We start from the raw sequence: 18,248 nt of genomic DNA, 5'->3' as shown, positions 1-18,248 counted from the left end.
CATACATGCTTTGCCTGAGACACCATGCAGTGAGATTCTGACAATGCAATGGTGGCAAGAGCCAAATGAGTGTGGGTTTTTTTTCTCCCACTTAATTTACCTCAGTAGTAAGTTTGTACCTTTACCCAGACCACAGCCAGAGCATTCATGTTCTATATCAGTGGTACTTTGCATATATTTTTACACACCAGAATGATAAAGGAGCTTGTCAGTGCATAAATACATACACATACATTGCAGTGCATAAATACATATATATATATATATTGCCTTACTTATTTAGACAACAGTTTCAAAATATATGGTTAGCTTGCACATACATAAGCTATGGATTTGAGACCAAAATCTCATCAGTTAGCACCTCATTCTCTAAATCTATATTATAAGCAATAGAACATAATGTTTCAGAAGCTGGCAGCCAGGTAAATCAATTTGTGTGTAATTGAGTAAGGGGTGATCACCGCGTGTTCCTAAAACAATCAGGTACGCAGGGCAGTCATACACACTTGGCAAGATGCTAAAAACATTCAGGGTAAAGGTGTTTAAAACCTGTGTGCCTGCCTTGTCTGAAAGGGAATCTGGCCTTAGGTACTCATCTGTAACTCAACACATCTAGGCCAATTCCTAGCTCTCTTCTCCACAAGCCAGAGCAGCTGTCTTAAACTCTGCCACTGTAGCTTATCTGCCCAGCAGAGCCAGTTAAAGTTTCTTTCTCTCCTGCCTTTGTATCTCCTACCTCTTTCATTTGCAAGATCTATAAGCAAAGATGTTTCTATGCACATATTGCCATACAGGCTCATTACTGTTTTGGGTTTGGCATCATCTGAACATGACTTAAATGTTTCTCTATCTAAGATTCACACTTTCAGAGCCTAAAGCAGCATGTTCCCCCTGGACCTGGCAGCATTGCAGACAGCAAGAGGCACTGCCCAGAACAACCTGCTGCCTGGGTGGACTTCTCACAGTTAAAAAAGCTGACAGTACAAGTGAGGTACAAGTGTCCAGAGAGAGTAAAGTAAGCTTGGTTTTAAAGTGAAGTGGTGAGCCTTAAACATCACGTGAAAGCAGCTCAGGTTGGGTTGGAACTGGATGCTCTTCAAGGTTCCTTCCAATCCAAACTGTTCTACGATCTTGAAACTGGCTGCTGATACTGTTCAATACATCTGAAGTAGAATACATGCAAGAACCTTCTTTCACTTGTCTCTCTTGAAGCTGTCACATACAAACTGAACAAATCATACAGTATCAAGGTTTGCTTGTACACTGGATTAATCCTCCAGTCTTCCTCTCAGTTTGCATCTTTTGATGGTTTATTACCCTTACTTATCCAAAATCCACTGTAAATGTAAATCTCAGTTCTTTTAAAACAAGTATGTCCCTCCAAGACACTGGTAGTGAGCTTTGTTGATGCTGCCTTGAAGAGTGACAGTAGAGTTGAATGAACCAATTAAGACACTACAGCTTTCTCAGTATAGTGAAGCTTCAGTGACAAAGATGTCTAAGAACAGCTTTGAAAGAACTAAGAATTTAAACAACAACTATTTGGTTTGGGAATGTCAACAGAATACATCTAGAGTGTTTAGGAATCTGTAAGTGCTTGTAAATATCAAGCCATCAGCTCTCACACAGGAACCATCTCACTGCACTCAACAGAATTACACCTGCACATATTAGTAAGTTCTGGGCCTTCAACTTTTATGCCATAGTGGAAGAGGAGGAAGAAAAAGCCAGCAGCTCTTTGTGTAAACCTGCCATGTTCTGCATTTTTCAAGCAGTAGGTAGCAGAAAACATGCTGCCATGTTCACTATTGTGTGCTCCTTGGAGGAGAAATAAATCCACTATTTGTACAGGAGTGCCACTTCCCGCATCAGGATGTTTGGGAGTTCACCTACACCAGAGTTGGTGTGCAATGGCATTTTTCACTTGGACATAAAAATCTGGCATGGCTTCAGTGGAATGCTTAATTATTTAGAAATCAAATTATATCCAATAATTCTGTAACATGGATTTACAATCAAATAAACATTTGCACTAATGGAATAATTACACTAACAGCCTGTGAACCTTACAGACCAAACTGAGAAATCAAAACTTCTCAGATGAAATGATGACATTAAACATAATCTAATCATCAGCAAGACACCAAATTATTATTGCTGCCTCTAATAAGTCTTCTCTTTCTCTCCTAGTTACAAGTGTAATTTTGCTGGTAGGACAACAAACTAAGTAAATCAGCAAGTCTAAATACAGCCTGAGGATAGCAAATTTCACTTGCAGCAAATAAACCCACTCAAGGTTCTCAAAGCATGCTGGGACAAAGAAGCCCTAGAGCAGTTCTCCAGAGCTATCAGAGTTCCACAACTGCTTGTAAGAGATCACACAGTTCTGACTGTCCAAGCTGGGATTACTTTGCAGCTGTCATGTGTGTGTGTGTGTGTTCAAACACAACCCTCAATACCAAAGTGCTAGACATGAGAGAGTGCCTTTTGTATTTGAAATCATGGGCACAACCTTCCAAAAGGCCAGAAGTTTTTGCCTTTCTTAAAGAAGAGGAAGGATCTAAGCAATACAAGTAAGAACTTGTGTATTCAGAAACTCAGGAAGGCACAACAGTTGTATGTTGCATCCAAAAAAATACAATTTTATTTGCATATCCAAATACAGGGTATTCATTTAAGTGAAGACTCTGTGTTCACAATTTAACAAGTTCACTTGCCATTTAAAACTGCAGTCTTAGTAACTGTAGCTGACCATTTTACTCCCCAAACGTTATAGAACTTGAGGCTTCTTTCTGCTCTTTATGCAACCGTTTTGCCCTGTTTCTCAAATCCTCTGCCTTAGCATCATTCTTCTCAGTGCCATCTCCCAGCTTGTACATTCGACTGGCATTGGCACAAGCCCACGCGTGACCCAGCTCACACCCTTTCAGTGAGTACTTCAAAGCATGGTTCATGTCCTTGGGGACCCCAGGTGCTCCTTGGAGGTATATTACACTGAGGTTGAAGCAGCTAGGAGCAAAGTTGCCATCGCAGGCTTTTGTGTAATAGTCTCTAGCAACAACGGGGTCAGGTTTATCACCGTTTACTCTCCCATCATGGGCCAAGAGCCCAACGCTGTGACATGCATTTACTGACTTCTTCCCACCTTTTTCACAGGACTTCATAAAAGACTTGTAGGCAGCTTTCAAATCTGGTTCGAATCCACCTATGGGCCAAGAAACCGAAAGATTATGGTAAGGACACCTAAACCAGATGGGTGCTCTCTGCTTTGCAGCAAGCTTCCCAGTGCTCTTTGGGAAGTACAGCATCCCTCACTTGAGATGCAGACTTCAGAGACACTATTGCTGTCTCAGTCACAAAGGTTTTGCTCATGTCTTTCAGTTAGGAAACTCCTCCACTCCCCAGTAATCACAACAGCTTATGCAAACAAAAAAAAAAACAACCCCAAAGCTCCCAAACCACTCTTTCTGTTACCACATCTATGATTTTCTTAACAGCTTACACTAGGCAAAGTAGTCTTTTGCCAGTATACCAACACATACACAAAAGTTATTACTTTTGAACTGTAGTAAAAATAACGCGTTCCTTGCTAGTACTGTCATTTGGAAGAAGCTTCAGTAGTTGAACTGCTTCCCATTACTGCACCAGCAGATACATTTTGGGCAGAACTGAGGCCTACTTATGGTATGTGGACTTTTAAGCAGTGTTGCCAGTCTACAAGTTTATTTCTTCTTTACTTCCTTTAAAAGAAGAACAGCCAGAAGAGAGAAGAAATTCAGATTTTAAGAACAAGACACAGGGCAAAATTCAGATGTACTTACCACTTATGCAGACATACTAATACACGTGGCTAACCTAAAGCTGATTCTCCAGAGGGAAGCAATTTAAGGCTTTCCACCCTTCCCCGCTGTTTTTTATGTGGCCATAAAAGAAGCAGGACGGGTGGTCAGTTCCTCCTTCAAGGTCAGGAGGAAACGCAGGCACCAACCACGCACCGGGGCCCGCACTCAGGACCACTACGGGTGAGGAACCCGCGACCCCGCAGCACTGCGCCGCCCCCGGAGGCGACTGAAGGCCGGAGACGCGCCCCCCCCCCCCGACGGGTGAGCGGCGACAAACCCGAGCCCACCTTTGCCGATGGCCTGGTAGGCGCCCAGCTTGTAGCAGCTCTCGCTGTGCCCGTGCGCCTCGCAGTTGTCGCGCAGCACCCGCCCCGCCGCCACAAAGTCCTTCTTCACGGCGTCCAGATAGTCGGCGAGCCGCTGGCAGCCTGCAAGGCACCGGAGAGGGGGGTGAGGCTGCCGCCGGCAGCGGGGCTGCGGGCCGGCACTCACGGCGGTGCCGCTTACCGTCCGGGTCCTTCTCCTTGAAGCATTGGTAGCTGTACTCGATGTGGATGTTCTCCAGATACCCCCGCACCTCCTCCTCGTCCTCGAAGTTGATGAACACGGCCATAGCGGAGCTCTTGGGACCGCCGCGCAGGGCTGCCTCTAATCGCCGAGCCGTCGATGCGGCGCCTTCCGCGAGTGCCGAGCGATCGATGCCGCGGCTCCCGCTCCCTCCGTCCCGCACCGGCGGGTGGTGACTCTTGGGGCACCGACCCGCGCTGCCCCGGGGCGCCTCCGGGACCGCTCGGCGGTGGCAGACCCCTGTTGGCCTGCGCTGCCTCTTGCCTCCCTCTCAGCACCACTGAGCAGTTTTAAGCAGTAACACGCTTCCAGCGTTTGACTTCCCGAGGTTTGTCCCGCTGGACGTGTACTGTTGAGGCCAGGACAATCGAGTCCCTAAGTGGAGACGTTACTACATATATATCCATACCCTACACACGGCCTAGAAGCCAGGGCTGCCCTACCAATTCCCCAACTCTCTGCCTGCACTTCTCTTACGTATTAACTAATTGATTTTCAGCTCAGTTTTAAATGGGGAAGTTGCTGCTTGTGACTTACCCGTGACTCTTCTTTCCTGTCGTACAGCAAAACGTCTTGCAGGTGCTTTGGATGGAACCCCATGTTCATCTGAGTGTCCCCAAACAGGCAGTGACAGGGTTGTCAAAACCACCCTTAGCTAGCTAAGCAGTTAACACCACATGGCAAACACTAGTTCTCTAGTTACGGGTGAATTTAAGCCAGATGTGATACAAAGTTAGAATCATAGAATAGTTAGGGTTGGAAAGGACCTTAAGATCACCTAGTTCCAACCCCCCTGCCATGGGCAGGGACACCTCACACTAAACCATGTCACCTACGAAATGTTACTTACACAAAAATGCGGCACACTGTTCAATTCCAGCAGTTTTGAGCAAAACCAGAGTGTCATAAATGTCTATTTTCCGAGACATTATAAATGTATGTAACCAACTGCTCAGGGTTAAAATGAATTTCAAAGGACATCGGAGTTAAAATGAATTTTGAAGACTATTTGAGAACGCTTTGTCCCAGGTGAGTTCAGTAACATAACGCCACCTTGGCGAGCTCATGGGGTAATTAAACCCTGTCCACAGGCTCCCGTAGGAAGAAACCTGGTTGCCGGTCGGACTGGCGGCACCACCTGCTGACGTGCTGCCGGAATTCCAGTTGCAACTTCTGATCAAGTGTTTCCTCAAAACTTGTCAAACCTTGCAGTATCTGGGTTGGAGTTGACACACATTGTCCACGTGAAGCTAAAATCTGGCTTTCAGAATGCATTGACCCAAACCACTGATGTGTCCACGAGAAACCGAGAAGATAGATGTAGTTTGGTCCATGCTGGCGGCCACCTGGAAAGCTTTGGGCACAGTCCTCTGCTCTGGAGAAGGCCTGTGGAAGATGAGCTGCTTTGGAACCAGCAATGCTATTTCTCTGAAAATCCAGCTTTGAAAGATTTCCGTCTGCAGAAGCTTGGTGGAAATTCCTTTGACTGTGTTGGTTTAAATCCCTGCAGGGTCTGTTCTTGCTGGGGTTTTGTCTGTGCAGCTTCTGATGCCAAGGTTGAGTCAGCGCCAACTCAGTGGCAGAGCCTCTCCGTACAAGGAGTGAGGTTGGAGCGGGTGAGTGAATTTGTTAATGGGTATGGAAAGAACAGCCTGAGAGCTCCAAAACCCACCAGGATGTGGAAGGAATATGTAGTGGACTAAGAATAACGGCACAAGCCCCTTCCTAATCTGAGCCACTCTCTGTGTACATAATTATATACATTATTTCTTCTAAGCAAAGTAGATTTTTAAGGAGTTAAATTCAGAACCAGACACTTGTCAGATCCTGCACATGTAACCTATTTTCTCTACTTCAATATTCTAATCTGAAGAATTAGGACTGTAACTGAACTTTGTTATGTGGTCTCCCAACAGGCAAAATTGATAGTATTTGTAGAATATTTTGCCATCTTGCAGTGAGGGAAACATAATTGGTATCAGCAGTTGTTCCTTCATGTTTATTTATGTGTTTTGCTGGCTCACAAACAGCTACTGTTCAAAGCTGCTGCGTGTAGGATCAGCAGTTCTTTAAAAGGTTTGTGAACACTTTATAATGTCATTTTACTTGGACAGGGTAACTGTATCAGTCTACTTTGTATCCTGAAACAAAAACATAATTGTATTCTCTTTGCTAACAACACATTATAGTATGTATTTGTTGGGAGACAGGTCTTCACCCCTCCTACCGCATCTGAAACCTGGAATTATTTTGTATTAAAGCTTATGTCAAAGCTGCTCTGTGCAACTTTGAAGCAGGTGGCAAAACCTATTGTCCTGGAGCAGGTTATGATTCCTCTTTCCAGAATAAACTAGTTTGTGCAGGAAACATTTAAATTAGAGAGGTCGATCTGTGAGCAACAAACTGATGATGAACTCCGCGTTGTGAGAGGCTGCCCAGAGATAAGGCACTGCTTCAGACCCCAGCAGCCTCCACGTGGACAGACCCACTGGCCCTTTGCTCTAGCTTAGAATCGTAGGATAGACTCAAGTAGGTTGGAAAAGACCTTTATGGTCATGAGGTCCAACCATTACCCCAGCACTGCCAAGGCCACCGCTAACCCATGGCACTGAGGGCCTCGTCTCCACGCTGTGTGAACACTTGCAGGGACGGTGATTCCAGCCTGTTCCAATGCCTGAGCACCCTTTGGGGAAGGAATTGTTCCTCAGCGCCACCTAAACCTGCCCTGGTGCAGCTTGCCCCAAGCTGACAACAACCTGGCGGCAGGGAAGGTCTTGCACGTCCCGTAACCGGCAGCGTGTTCCTGGCGCGGCCCCTTTAAGGGAGGCGGGCTCGGCGCTGCCTCCCGGCCGGCTCAGGGACGTTCACTTCCAGGTCGGGGGAGGTGAAAAACGGGGAAAAGGCAAAAAAGAAGGAGCCGTGCTCCTGGACCCGGCTCGCTGGGCTCTCGCCTCCGGCTCCCAGCGCCGCGATGGTGAGTGAGCGCCGCGGGCCGGGCAGCCGCTGAGGGCATGGGTGGGCTTCGCTGTCGTGCAGGTGAAGGCAGGGAGGGGGGCAGAGGGAGAGGCTGCCCCCCGCCTCAGGGTGACAGAGCCCGGCGGCGGGGCGCTGAGGTGAAGGGGCCGTTATGGCGGCGCCACGGGCCCCGCTCTGTCAGGCGGGCGCGGGGCAGGTGAGGCCGTTGGCCGCAGCGAGCGTGAGGAGGGCCCTGGGTGCGCTCCTCTCCCCCCCGCCCCGTCCCCGTCCCCCCTCCTGCCCGCGCTGAGGGGCAGAACCGGGAACGACCCCGCGGGACCGCGGCGGATCCTCGCCGCCCACACACGCGGGGCCGGCAGCCCTCGCTCTTGTGTAACGGGTTATATAAACGGGGCGACCTAGCCCCGGCAGAGCGGAGGTTGGAGCGATGCGAGGGGGCAGCGGTTCAGCACTGCCCATGGCGCCCCTGCATCGCCTCAGCCCCGCGAGGGTCGTGGTCGACCCGGCCTCACTGCCGCCGACAGGCTCCTCTCACGGCACCTTGTGGGGGCGAGGACAGGCGGCTGCGGCCGGGGTCCCGCCGCACAGGAGCGGGGGATAGCCCGGCCGTCAGGGCCCCTCATCCGGCCGGCATGGAGGGCACGACAGGGCAGGACAGCCATCTCTCCTCTCTCCCCTCCAGCACATGCCTCCCGGCAGCCTAGGTGCCCTTCAGCCCTCCCACAGCGCTTTCCCACTGCGGCTTGCTTTGTCGAGGGGCTGTCTGGAAAGAGCCGTGCCCCCGAGAGCACGGGTTTTGTGGTATGCACGGTACGTGGGCCTTGCTGAGCGGTGTGGTGTGTAGCAGCGTGCTCGTACAGCATGGAGCTGGCCGAAACTGGCGCTGGAGAAACAACCCTTCTCTATGGAAGGCCGGCCTTGGAGCAGAACATATGGTTGCTGGTTTGGTTGCTCCTCTCTTCGAGATGAGTGTGCATATTTTGCTTTTAAAGGAGTAGCAGGAACTTCCTGGGTTATCTAGGCGCACCTTTTGTTAGTAAAAGCCTAATTTCATTTAGTCCCCTAATAAACTTTCTGTTTTAAAATAGGTACCTTTTGCGCCTGCTATTCTATTCAGTGGTTGAGGGCAGAGCTTCATTGTTTGATGCTTTGGAGCCGTGTACTGACATGTAAATTTATGGCCAAAATTCTGCTTCATGGCATTTCTGTGCACCTTTGTTGCTATGCTTGTCCTTCGTAGCTTTTCTTCTTCTATAGTTTTTATTCACTGTGCTGTACTTATAGGTGGCATTCATCTCTCTCACCTTTTTAACCTACTAGCCTGAGAAAGCCGGTTTTGTTTCCTACTCCAAATAATCCCCCCCAGCATTCTAGTAGTTGTGTTGTTCAAACTGAAATGGTGCAGCTATCTCTTAACATAAATAGCCCTGTGAGGTCTCAGAGTGCCTTAAAAATGTCATAGTACGTCCTTGTTTTGGCTTGATGCTTCTCCTGATGACTTTTTTGGCAGCCTCACATTGCTTTCTTGTGGTTAAGCAAACCATTCAGGTTCTTCAGTCATTTCCGATTGATGAACTCATATCTGAAGTTCTTGATACTGATCTTGAAATACATGGCCTTACTATGTAGTTTTAACTTGACACTGCTTGACTTCAGACCTTTCATGATCTCTGCCAACTTCGTATCGCTAGCAACCAGCAGTTCCCACTTGTGCCAGAATAGTTAATGTTAAATTTGAGTTCTGAGCATAACCTTCGAGTCTAGTTAATGAATTGCCTGTATCTGTTTCATCCTGTTTAAGTACGATAATCATAAAGTTTTCTTTGTAATGTAAATCACAGAACTGTTTCTTTTTTGCTTGCCTTTATTAGTGCTCAGGAGAATGTCGATGACTGCTGAGTTAGTATTTCTTGGTTTTAAGAATGTTCATTTTAAAAATGTCAGTGAAGTTTTGGGGCTGTGGAGACATGGAAAGCAGTTAGAAACATGGTCTGTCCAACACAAAAAACTAAGGCTCTAAATTATCTCTTTATTTTCCTGCTGACTCTGAGAGAAATAACTGCCACGGTCTGAAAAGTCCCTTCTCCTGCCCTCCATCTCCTTCTTTGGGACTTCAGAGAGGGGAAAAAAGCAGATGGGCCTGGTATACACTGACCTTACACGCTTGGGTGTTGTCATACCGAGTCTGCAATTGGGTATGAATATTGAGGGCTACATCATAGAAGTGGATCTGTTGGAGCTGAAATTAGTATCTGTTTTTCCACTAAACAGATTGGTTTATTGAGGTGGGAGACTCCCACCCACAGAAAATTACCTGTGGAAAAGGTTTTATTTCTTTTAGTGAGTCTTTAAGACACAAAGCCAGAAGGAACTGAATGTTTCAGTCTGGAGTTGGTAGGATCACAATATGTATAGTGAAACGGGCCCACACAGCAGTGGAATTTGATTTCTGTGTGAAGTTAGATTGGAATTACTGATGGAAAACATGAGTTAAAGCTGTCTCTTCTTTAGTTACTGTCGCATAATCGGGGGGTTGCGTGGTGATCCTTCCCGAAAGGAACAGGATTTTGTTTTGATACTCACACTCAGCCAGTTAATCTAGGCATAATGTCTGGTTTAAGATCCTCTAACTTGTTCCAGGTACTTTAATGCATCCCCTTAAGCTCTTTCTTCTTTTTAGCTGCATTTTGAAATATAGTTTAAATATATTCTAGCAATATTTATAATTGATTCAAAGAGTTTTAAAAAGAAAATGTGGAGGATGGTGTTCTTTTTGAGAACCTTTCCAACTGCACTAGTTTGTGAGCTATAAGCTGACCCGGGTAACATCATGTTGAAGTAGATATTGCATTTCAGTCCAGTAGTGTATTGAATTACTGTCAGATGCCAGTAGCCATGCAGTTTACTCCCCCTTCACCTCCCTGGACACTTGGTTGGTTGGTTGTTTGCCTTGGTTATATTAAGCACATTACAAAGTTACCTGTTTTAAAAGAATTAATTTAAATAAGCCTTAAAAAGCCCATCTAATTGCAATTATTGTACTTTTTTTTACTATTCCATAAGCCAGTTGTTTATGTGTCACGTTTCTCTTATAATATGCATTTTAGCTAATGAGGGTGCCCAGACTTGAATCATGTCATGCAGAATTCTGTGGTTTGGAGAATTTATTTTAATACTTATTTTCTAGCCACTGAATTAGTTTGATAGAATGAAGGAAACGATGAGGTAACATGAAAGTACCAGATAATTAAGATGGCTATGAAGAAATCAAATACACGTAATAATTTCTACTCAAATATTGCTGGATGATCTTCATTAAATTAAAAATGATAATCCTGAGCTATGGCTGACACACATTTACAGTGTCTTTTCGGGGTATTGGAACCAGAAAGTGAAATGAGCTGAAAACAAGCACCAGCTTTCTTTTCAAGTTGTCATGCAAAGCATAACTCGAGAAAGGAGCCACTTAAATCCTAACCTAAGATCTTAACTACAACTGACCACGTTTACTATGAGGTTTTTAACTGGGCAGTATCCTTTTTAAGTACAGGGAAGTTCAGGAGAGGAATGCCACAAGCTCACATAAAAGGTTTACAGACTGCATTCACGCTGTTCTATTTCAGTAGCAGGCAGTCTAGAAAATGGTTTTATGATGTTTGTCAAGGGGTTTTATTAGATACCGATAAAAACATTTCACCTATCTACCCAGGTCACCTCGGGAGCCTTCCTGAGGTGTGTTTCTTCAGCCTTTTGGCAAAATTGAAGAAACATCACAAATATCTCCCTGTAGCTGGTATAGGTGGAGTTAAAAATGACTCTGTGGTGTTTGCAAGTGTAACTGATCCCTGCTTGTGGATTTTGTTCCTTTACTGTATGGAGATGTCCTGCAGGGACTTCTAAAGCGATTAATTCATAGGAGAATTAAAACGATCTCTCTGAATTACAGATTGGCTGGTTAGAGGTACTGGTTGAAAAAATAGTGTTCTGAGTCATATGCTAGTGGTCTATCTGCAAGGCTAAAAATTCCCACTGGAGTTCGCTCACTGATACCTAAAAGTGTTTTAATTTTCCAGGCAGAAATTGCGGAACAGAGCCAGAAAGAATGAAGAGAGGCAGGATTCTGGTTTTGTCATGTTTAAGCATCAAATTAGAAGCATAAGATCTAATGGGAGATGAGGATGTCTCAGTGGGGCTAGTTTTCATATGCCTTTCAGTAAGGATTCTGATTTCTGTTTGAATCTGCAGCTGTCACACAAATCCTGAGCGTGTGCATTAATTTCAAGTTAAAAAGAGAAACTTCCCCTTTAAGAAAAAATGTACTAGTTTAAAGTAATTGGTTAGGTTTTTTCTGTTTAGGAGTACTTCAGGTGTTGTTGCACATTCTAAAGAAACAAAAGATGTTCAGAGTTCCTAAGTCTGCCCTTTCTTTTCATACCAGCCTAAAATTGGAGGCAGCCAAATTGCTGTTTTGTGGTAATACAAGCAAGTTGCATCACAAAGTAAATTCTGTTTCTTCAACAATAAAATGTAATAATCAAGCTTTTTAAAAAAACAGCAAACCCCAAACCTAAGCACTTAGGAAAATGGAGTCAAAGCAGTTGGAATTTGCATGTCACAAGCTGCAGAAAGAGCTTGTATTTGAATAATTTGGAATTCCTAGTTCCCAAACCTGTACTTAAGTCCTCAGCTGCTATTAAACTGCAGTCTCTTATTGCTGTCAGTGTATGATTCATTGAAGATAAGTTCCATTCCATCTTTGCCCTGAAGTGGTCCCTCCCAGTCTCCAAATATATGCACCTTTTTTTGGAAGACTTATTTTTGTCATTTTCTTTATATTCTATATAACCTTTCATATGTATCTCTACTTCTGTGATGAGCATAGGAGGCAAGAAAAGCAACAAAAGAGAAGTTAAATGAGCTAGGAAAGAAAGGTGAAATTATCCAGAACTGTCAGTATAAAAGGGAAGCTGCAGTTTTTCCTACAGATGAGATCTGGCAGGAGTTGATGCTGTTATTTTCAATATTGTCTGGGGGAGTATGTACCAGTCACTCGCCCTTCTTTTGTGTAGTGCTGGGGATGATTCACAGTGCGGCGACTCATTCTTTATGTTGATTAATCTGTGTGGCTGAAAACAGTAGACTATTATTAGACGTGGAATAAAAAACCTTTGAGGTTTTCATGTATCACTGTACAATCTCAAACTCTGGAAGAAGAGTTCAAGTTTATATTCTGCCTTGTCCTTTGTACCCTGGGTTGTACTGTAGATGATTTTCAAATACTTGTCATAAAAAGGTGGAAGTTGGTATCTGTAAGTAGATAACAATGAGTACTGCAATACTTGTTACTTTGCTGCACAGAATTTGGAATGAAAATAGCTCTTTTTGAGTTTCCTTTTTCAATATAAACTTCTAAGTGCCCTTTTCAGTATCAAAAATTGCTCCTAACAATATATGAAATTCATCTGCATTTTTAATGTATGTTGGTAGTAGGCTTCTAATATGAGTTGACTTAAATGAAAGATTTAAAGAAATAGTTTAAATCAAGAAGTAAAATTTGATTTAAAATCTTCTTTCAGTCTGTCTTGCTTACTTAATTCCCAGTAGACTTAATAAACTCAAATGATCTTATCAGCAATTACTTTTCTTCCTCTGTGGATGCAAGCAGGGCTCAGCATTACAGACCAGACTGGCTGTGCTTGTTGGGGTGACTGGAGGAAGAAGTTGCCCATCAGTTTGGCCAGTTGTTTATTGTGTGACCCAAGGCTCTAAGGGGGATGTCTCCTTTTCTAGTATTTGCCTGTTCCAATGAAAATCAGACTATCAAATAATAATGATTTGCCTAAAACAACATTATAGAGTAATGGAAGATCCGTAGGTGGAGAGAATGATTTGACTAAATCTCCTTTGTTTCATTGTGTTTTGCGTATGACAGGAGGAAGCTTCTCCTTATTCTTTACTTGATATCTGTTTGAATTTCCTGACTGCCAACCTAGAGAAGTTCTGCACAGAAAGGCAAGATGGAACACTGTGCTTGCAGGAGCCAGGAATGTTTCCTCAAGAAGTGGCTGATCGACTGCTGCAGACAATGGCATTTCATGGTAAAAACAATTCTTTGTGGGATCAGTGAAAATGTTTTATTGGAGTGTGCTACTGAAGTTCTGGTGTATTTTGGAGTAGAATCTGCTGTTAAAACTGTGTTCCTTAATCTTTTAAGAGAAGATTTGTTATTTTTGTTTTTCCAGAGCTTCAGCTCAATGTTGCATTGGCATATAGGTGGTTCTAAGTAGAAAACCCTTTATCTTGATTTTATGATTTTAATGTTCCTTCAAATGAACCTCCTTTTAATAGATCTTCTTTCAATCGCTGAAAAAAAAACCCAACTATTTGATTGTGCTACTTCCAGCAGCACTCAAATATCAATATCTCTCTCAGAGCAATGAATTGAATTTTCTTTACTGTGTGTCCTTGTGATTAAGCTTGGAGGTGATCTTGTGATTTTAATTAAAATAGCTTCTCATCACTTCTAGCACTTTTGTTGAAGTGGAATTATTTACTGGAAAGTAGTTTCAAGAGTGGTGTACATATCTATGAAGAACACCTTGTGGTGGTCTTACATTTTATGTACTTTCCTATCATGTTCTCTGTCAGCACATCTTTGAGTAGAGGGCTGCCCTCTGCTTTGCTTGCGTTAAGCATGACAAAGGGAAATGTGTCGATAAAAGCTTCATAGCATAAAAAGAATGAATGTATAGATTTCCCTAGAGGAGAGGCAGGAGTCCCCTTCCTGAGGATCCTGGTTATTAAGAGGTGAGACATGACACTAGAAAAATTACTGTAAACAGGCTAAACACCCAATACTATAGGTGCAAATTTGATTGGGTCTTACTGTGCAAGAACTGATATTCTAGTTTTCCCAAATTATTCTAGTCATATACAACAGAAGGAATGTTCCTAAAGAAAGGCAAATTCAAAAAACCTACATCTTCAATGTACGTGAACTTTCTGGTAAGTAATCTTTAGAGTAGTCCCAAGAAATCAGATTCAAGGAATCTGAATTTGGGGCTGTTCATCCTAGAGAAGAGAAGGCTGCGTGGAGACCTCACAGCAGCCTCCCAGTATCTGAAGGGAGCCTACAGCGATGCCAGAGGGGGACTCTTCATCAGGGACTGTAGCAACAGGTCAAGGGGCAATGGGTTAAAACTGAAACGGGGAAAGTTCAGGTTAGATATAAGGAAGAAGTTCTTTGCTGAGAGGGTGGGGAGGCACTGGAACAGATTGTCCAAAGAAGCAGTAAATCCCTGGCAGTTCCAAGGCCAGGTTGGACAAAGCCTTGGGTGATGTGGTCTAGTGTGAGGTGTTCCTGCCCTTGGCAGTGGGGTAGGAACTAGATGATCTTAAGGTGCTTTTCAGCCCAAACCATTCTGTGATTCTATGAAGTACCAGAAACTTATTACCAGTACTAGTAGTGATGCAGGCAGTTCCAAACACTGAAACACCCCAACACTGTGTCAGACCATGGGATGAAAAAAGGGTATGCCAGGTCAATGGGATGTGGCTGAGGTAGACCAGGCAGAGAGCTTAGCTTGATCCTCAAATGAAAAGATGGGGAAAAACAAAAAAAAAAAAACAAAAAAAGAGAGAGAAGTAATTTAGCAATACTTTAACAAATTAAGTGGAATAAATAATGATGATTTGTTCTGCTGGGTACCAGTTGTTTCACCCCGTACTTTTGTTCTCTCTGCAAAAGCCCCAGCTACTTTGTCAAAAATACCTACATGGTTTGCTCTTTGGAACAGTCTGCAAATCTTAGTGTTAATTTGACTTTGTCACAGAGAAAATCGCTAGCTTGTGACTTAAGTCCAAACTATAGTGGAAATTATGTTTTCATTCAACTATATTGCATTTTCAGTTCTTTTCTGTGTTTGGAATGCTTGAAGATGGGAGGTAAAAAACAGGGGTGTTGACATAACTCTCTAGATTGAAACTAGAAGGACATGTTCTTCCTATTCTTTTTGTGTGAATGCTTGTGCAATCTCCCCCTTCTCCTATGGCTTTTTATAAAGCAGTAATCCTTCTGTTGAGAAGATATGAGTAAGAAATCTTGGTGTCCTCAATATGTTTTGGGATAATCCTGTGCATGGAACTAAAAGTATTATTTCAGTTAGGCTGTTGCCAATATGCTAGGAAAAAAGACTACTTATGCAGAATTCTTGATACGGAGCAAAAAGATAATCTCAAACAAGATTGTTGCATTTCCTTTTTTTTATTGCTGTCTTTCTCTCCTTCCCACCCTTTCCTAGTCCTCTTTGAATCAGTTCTTAGGATTCTTTCCCACATTCAGCTTGTTCCTGAGCAACACTCCTACCTTCTTCATGAGAGATACATAGAACTTAATTATCTCAGTTTAGTTTATTGATTCTACTTATGAATTCAGTCAAATGTTGCATTAGTCAATTGAGTTAAAGCAGGATGAGGGCTGGTCATTGATTGCTGTGATACTATTTTGAGGTTGACTAGGGAAGAATAACTTTCAGAAATGTTGAAGTCCTGTTTTTAGCACATTTCTAACTAGTTCAGTGAGAAAATCCAGTAATGCAGGCAGCAGGCTGAGTGCCTTGGAATCATATCCACATTTTATTTATTGCACATTCCATGTTCGGAACCAAACAGGTAATGTGTGCGTACTACATCTTAATTCACCTGGCCTAGTCTTAAACCTGGAAAGTACTGAAGGTGAGATCATAATCTTAAAAGTGGAATCTGAAACATAAACTTTTGGGACCTGTGTCATAAAGATCTGAGAGAAACTACTTTGCAGTTATCTTTCTTTGTTAACACCTTGTACCCTTGAAGTGATGTTTTGTACCACTGGAGCCAAACACTAATGCTGTTTTCCAACAGGGCTTCTCAATGATGGAACCGTGGGCATCTTCCGAGGCAACCAGATGCGTTTGAAACGAGCCTGTATCCGAAAGGCAAAAATCTCTGCTGTGGCTTTCCGGAAAGCATTCTGCCATCACAAACTGGTGGAACTTGATGCTACTGGGGTGAATGCAGATATAACAATCACAGACATTATAAGTGGACTTGGCAGCAATAAATGGATCCAACAAAATCTGCAGTGCCTAGTGCTGAACTCACTAACTCTTTCTTTAGAAGACCCATACGAGAGGTGCTTCAGTCAGTTGTCTGGGCTTCGTGCATTGAGTATTACCAATGTTCTGTTCTACAATGAGGACTTGGCAGATGTTGCTTCACTTCCTAGATTAGAAAGTTTGGATATATCGAACACCTCTGTCACTGACATAACAGCACTTCTTACCTGCAAAGACCGACTCAAGTCTTTGACCATGCACCACCTGAAATGCTTGAAAATGACCACAACCCAGATTCTGGATGTAATAAGAGAACTAAAATACCTGAATCACCTTGATATTTCAGATGACAAACAGTTCACATCAGACATAGCTCTTCGTTTACTGGAACAGAAAGACATCTTGCCTAACCTTGTGTCTTTGGACATTTCTGGAAGAAAACATGTGACAGATAAAGCTGTAGAAGCATTTATTCAGCAGCGACCCACAATGCAGTTTGTAGGATTGCTTGCTACTGATGCTGGCTACTCGGAATTCCTAACGGGAGAAGGAAACCTAAAGGTTAAGTGGGGGAATTAATTTTCCTGAAAAATTACAATGTGCAGGAAAAAGAGAGCTAATCATTTGTAACAAATGTACGTGGGTGTTTCAGAAGGAGGCTCTAGATTAATTTTTTAACTGTAATTTTTTTAACTGTTAAAATTGTAACTACTGACTTTTATGTCAAATTCCTACTTGATTCTGGCATGGATAATGCTAAATTTACATAATACTATTGTAAGAAACATCTATTTTCTGTGCCTTTTCAGTGAGCCCTAGGTCTTGATTTAACATAGCAGATCTAAGAGAGCTGAACCTTGTCTAGTCTGAATTCATTTGCTGGAATAATACTCTTTGATTCCAGCACAGTAGCAGTATGTAAGAGGTGGAGGTAGAATCTGCATGAGCTTTGAGCAGTTCATGATTAACACAGCAGATATAATAAAACTTAATAACTGAGCTGCGGTTGTACTCCATCACCCCTTCTATTTCCTATTGCAATACTTCTACCCATCTTGAAAGGTCTTTTGGTGCTGAGCATGTAAGAAGCAATTACTTCGGATGAAAAACCTTCCTTTTCTTGAACAAATCCTGAATTGCTTAGCCCCAAAGGATGAGATGATGCTTGCTGAAAGTGCATTTATCTTTTAGTGCCAGACAACAAGATGTTGTTCCCTGTTCTGTAGATTATGCATGCACTTACTGGACAATGAGCCTATCCTGTTCCTGCTATGAAGGAGTCAGAATTAAAGAAGAAAAAGGGATGTTTTAGACCTGTCAGTGGTGTAAATCATCTTTGACTCTGAGTTTTGGTTTCTGCTGTGCCATGAGGATGATGGAAACTGCAGAGGGTATGAGGAAGAGTTTGCATAGTGTTTCTATAGGTTAGTCTATCTCCTATGCAAGTTGAGTTTTGCACTTCAGTTTTAAAATGCAGAATGCTCTTGTTATAGGTAAGTGAGGTAACACAGCTACACAGTTGTGTAATCTTTTACTCCTGGAATGTTTGACAGTTGTTAATGTCAGTGTGTCTTGAGTTGTCATGGCTGATAGCGCTCAGCATGAATGTTGAAATCAGTTGTTGAAGGAAAGTTCCCATTTGGTGTGGTGATGTATGGCATCAGGCAATTATACCTCATGTTTGGATAAAGTAATTAAATGTAATCCTTGCTATTTAGAATATGTGTTTCATTAAAGTGACTGTGCTGTGAAAAGGCAGGAAGGAAGA

General features: G+C 43.3%; 2 protein-coding genes across 4 annotated transcripts in view; one reads left to right on the top strand and one right to left on the bottom strand.

The window, feature by feature from the left end:
- Positions 1-2,621: 2,621 nt before the first annotated feature.
- On the bottom strand, positions 2,622-4,483 carry LOC133268314 (cytochrome c oxidase assembly factor 7). Its single transcript, XM_061451236.1, has 3 exons — positions 4,350-4,483; positions 4,130-4,270; positions 2,622-3,205 (listed from the first exon to the last, which is right to left on the bottom strand). Exons 1-3 carry the CDS (start codon positions 4,453-4,455, stop codon positions 2,757-2,759), a joined length of 696 nt encoding a protein of 231 aa, XP_061307220.1. The 5' UTR covers positions 4,456-4,483; the 3' UTR covers positions 2,622-2,756.
- A 2,731-nt stretch (positions 4,484-7,214) lies between these two features.
- LOC133268311 (protein zyg-11 homolog B) overlaps positions 7,215-18,248 on the top strand; it is a 306,890-nt gene continuing 295,856 nt past the window's right edge. Inside the window, exons 1-3 of one of the 3 annotated variants that reach the window (XM_061451232.1) lie at positions 7,215-7,383; positions 13,318-13,483; positions 16,287-17,041. In XM_061451232.1, the coding sequence (XP_061307216.1) occupies positions 7,381-7,383; positions 13,318-13,483; positions 16,287-17,041 (924 nt within the window). In that variant the 5' untranslated portion in view covers positions 7,215-7,380. The remainder of the gene's footprint in view (positions 7,384-13,317; positions 13,484-16,286; positions 17,042-18,248) is intronic. The other 2 variants (XM_061451231.1, XM_061451230.1) reach the window with 2 other exon arrangements.

The sequence above is a fragment of the Pezoporus flaviventris genome, unplaced genomic scaffold (assembly GCF_033815535.1).
Source record: "Pezoporus flaviventris isolate CSIRO_AGI_PZ_B2104156 unplaced genomic scaffold, CSIRO_AGI_Pfla_v1 ptg000013l, whole genome shotgun sequence".
Taxonomy (NCBI): domain Eukaryota; kingdom Metazoa; phylum Chordata; class Aves; order Psittaciformes; family Psittacidae; genus Pezoporus; species Pezoporus flaviventris.
Note: the sequence above shows the minus strand (reverse complement) of the source record. Positions and strands in the feature narration are given on the sequence as shown.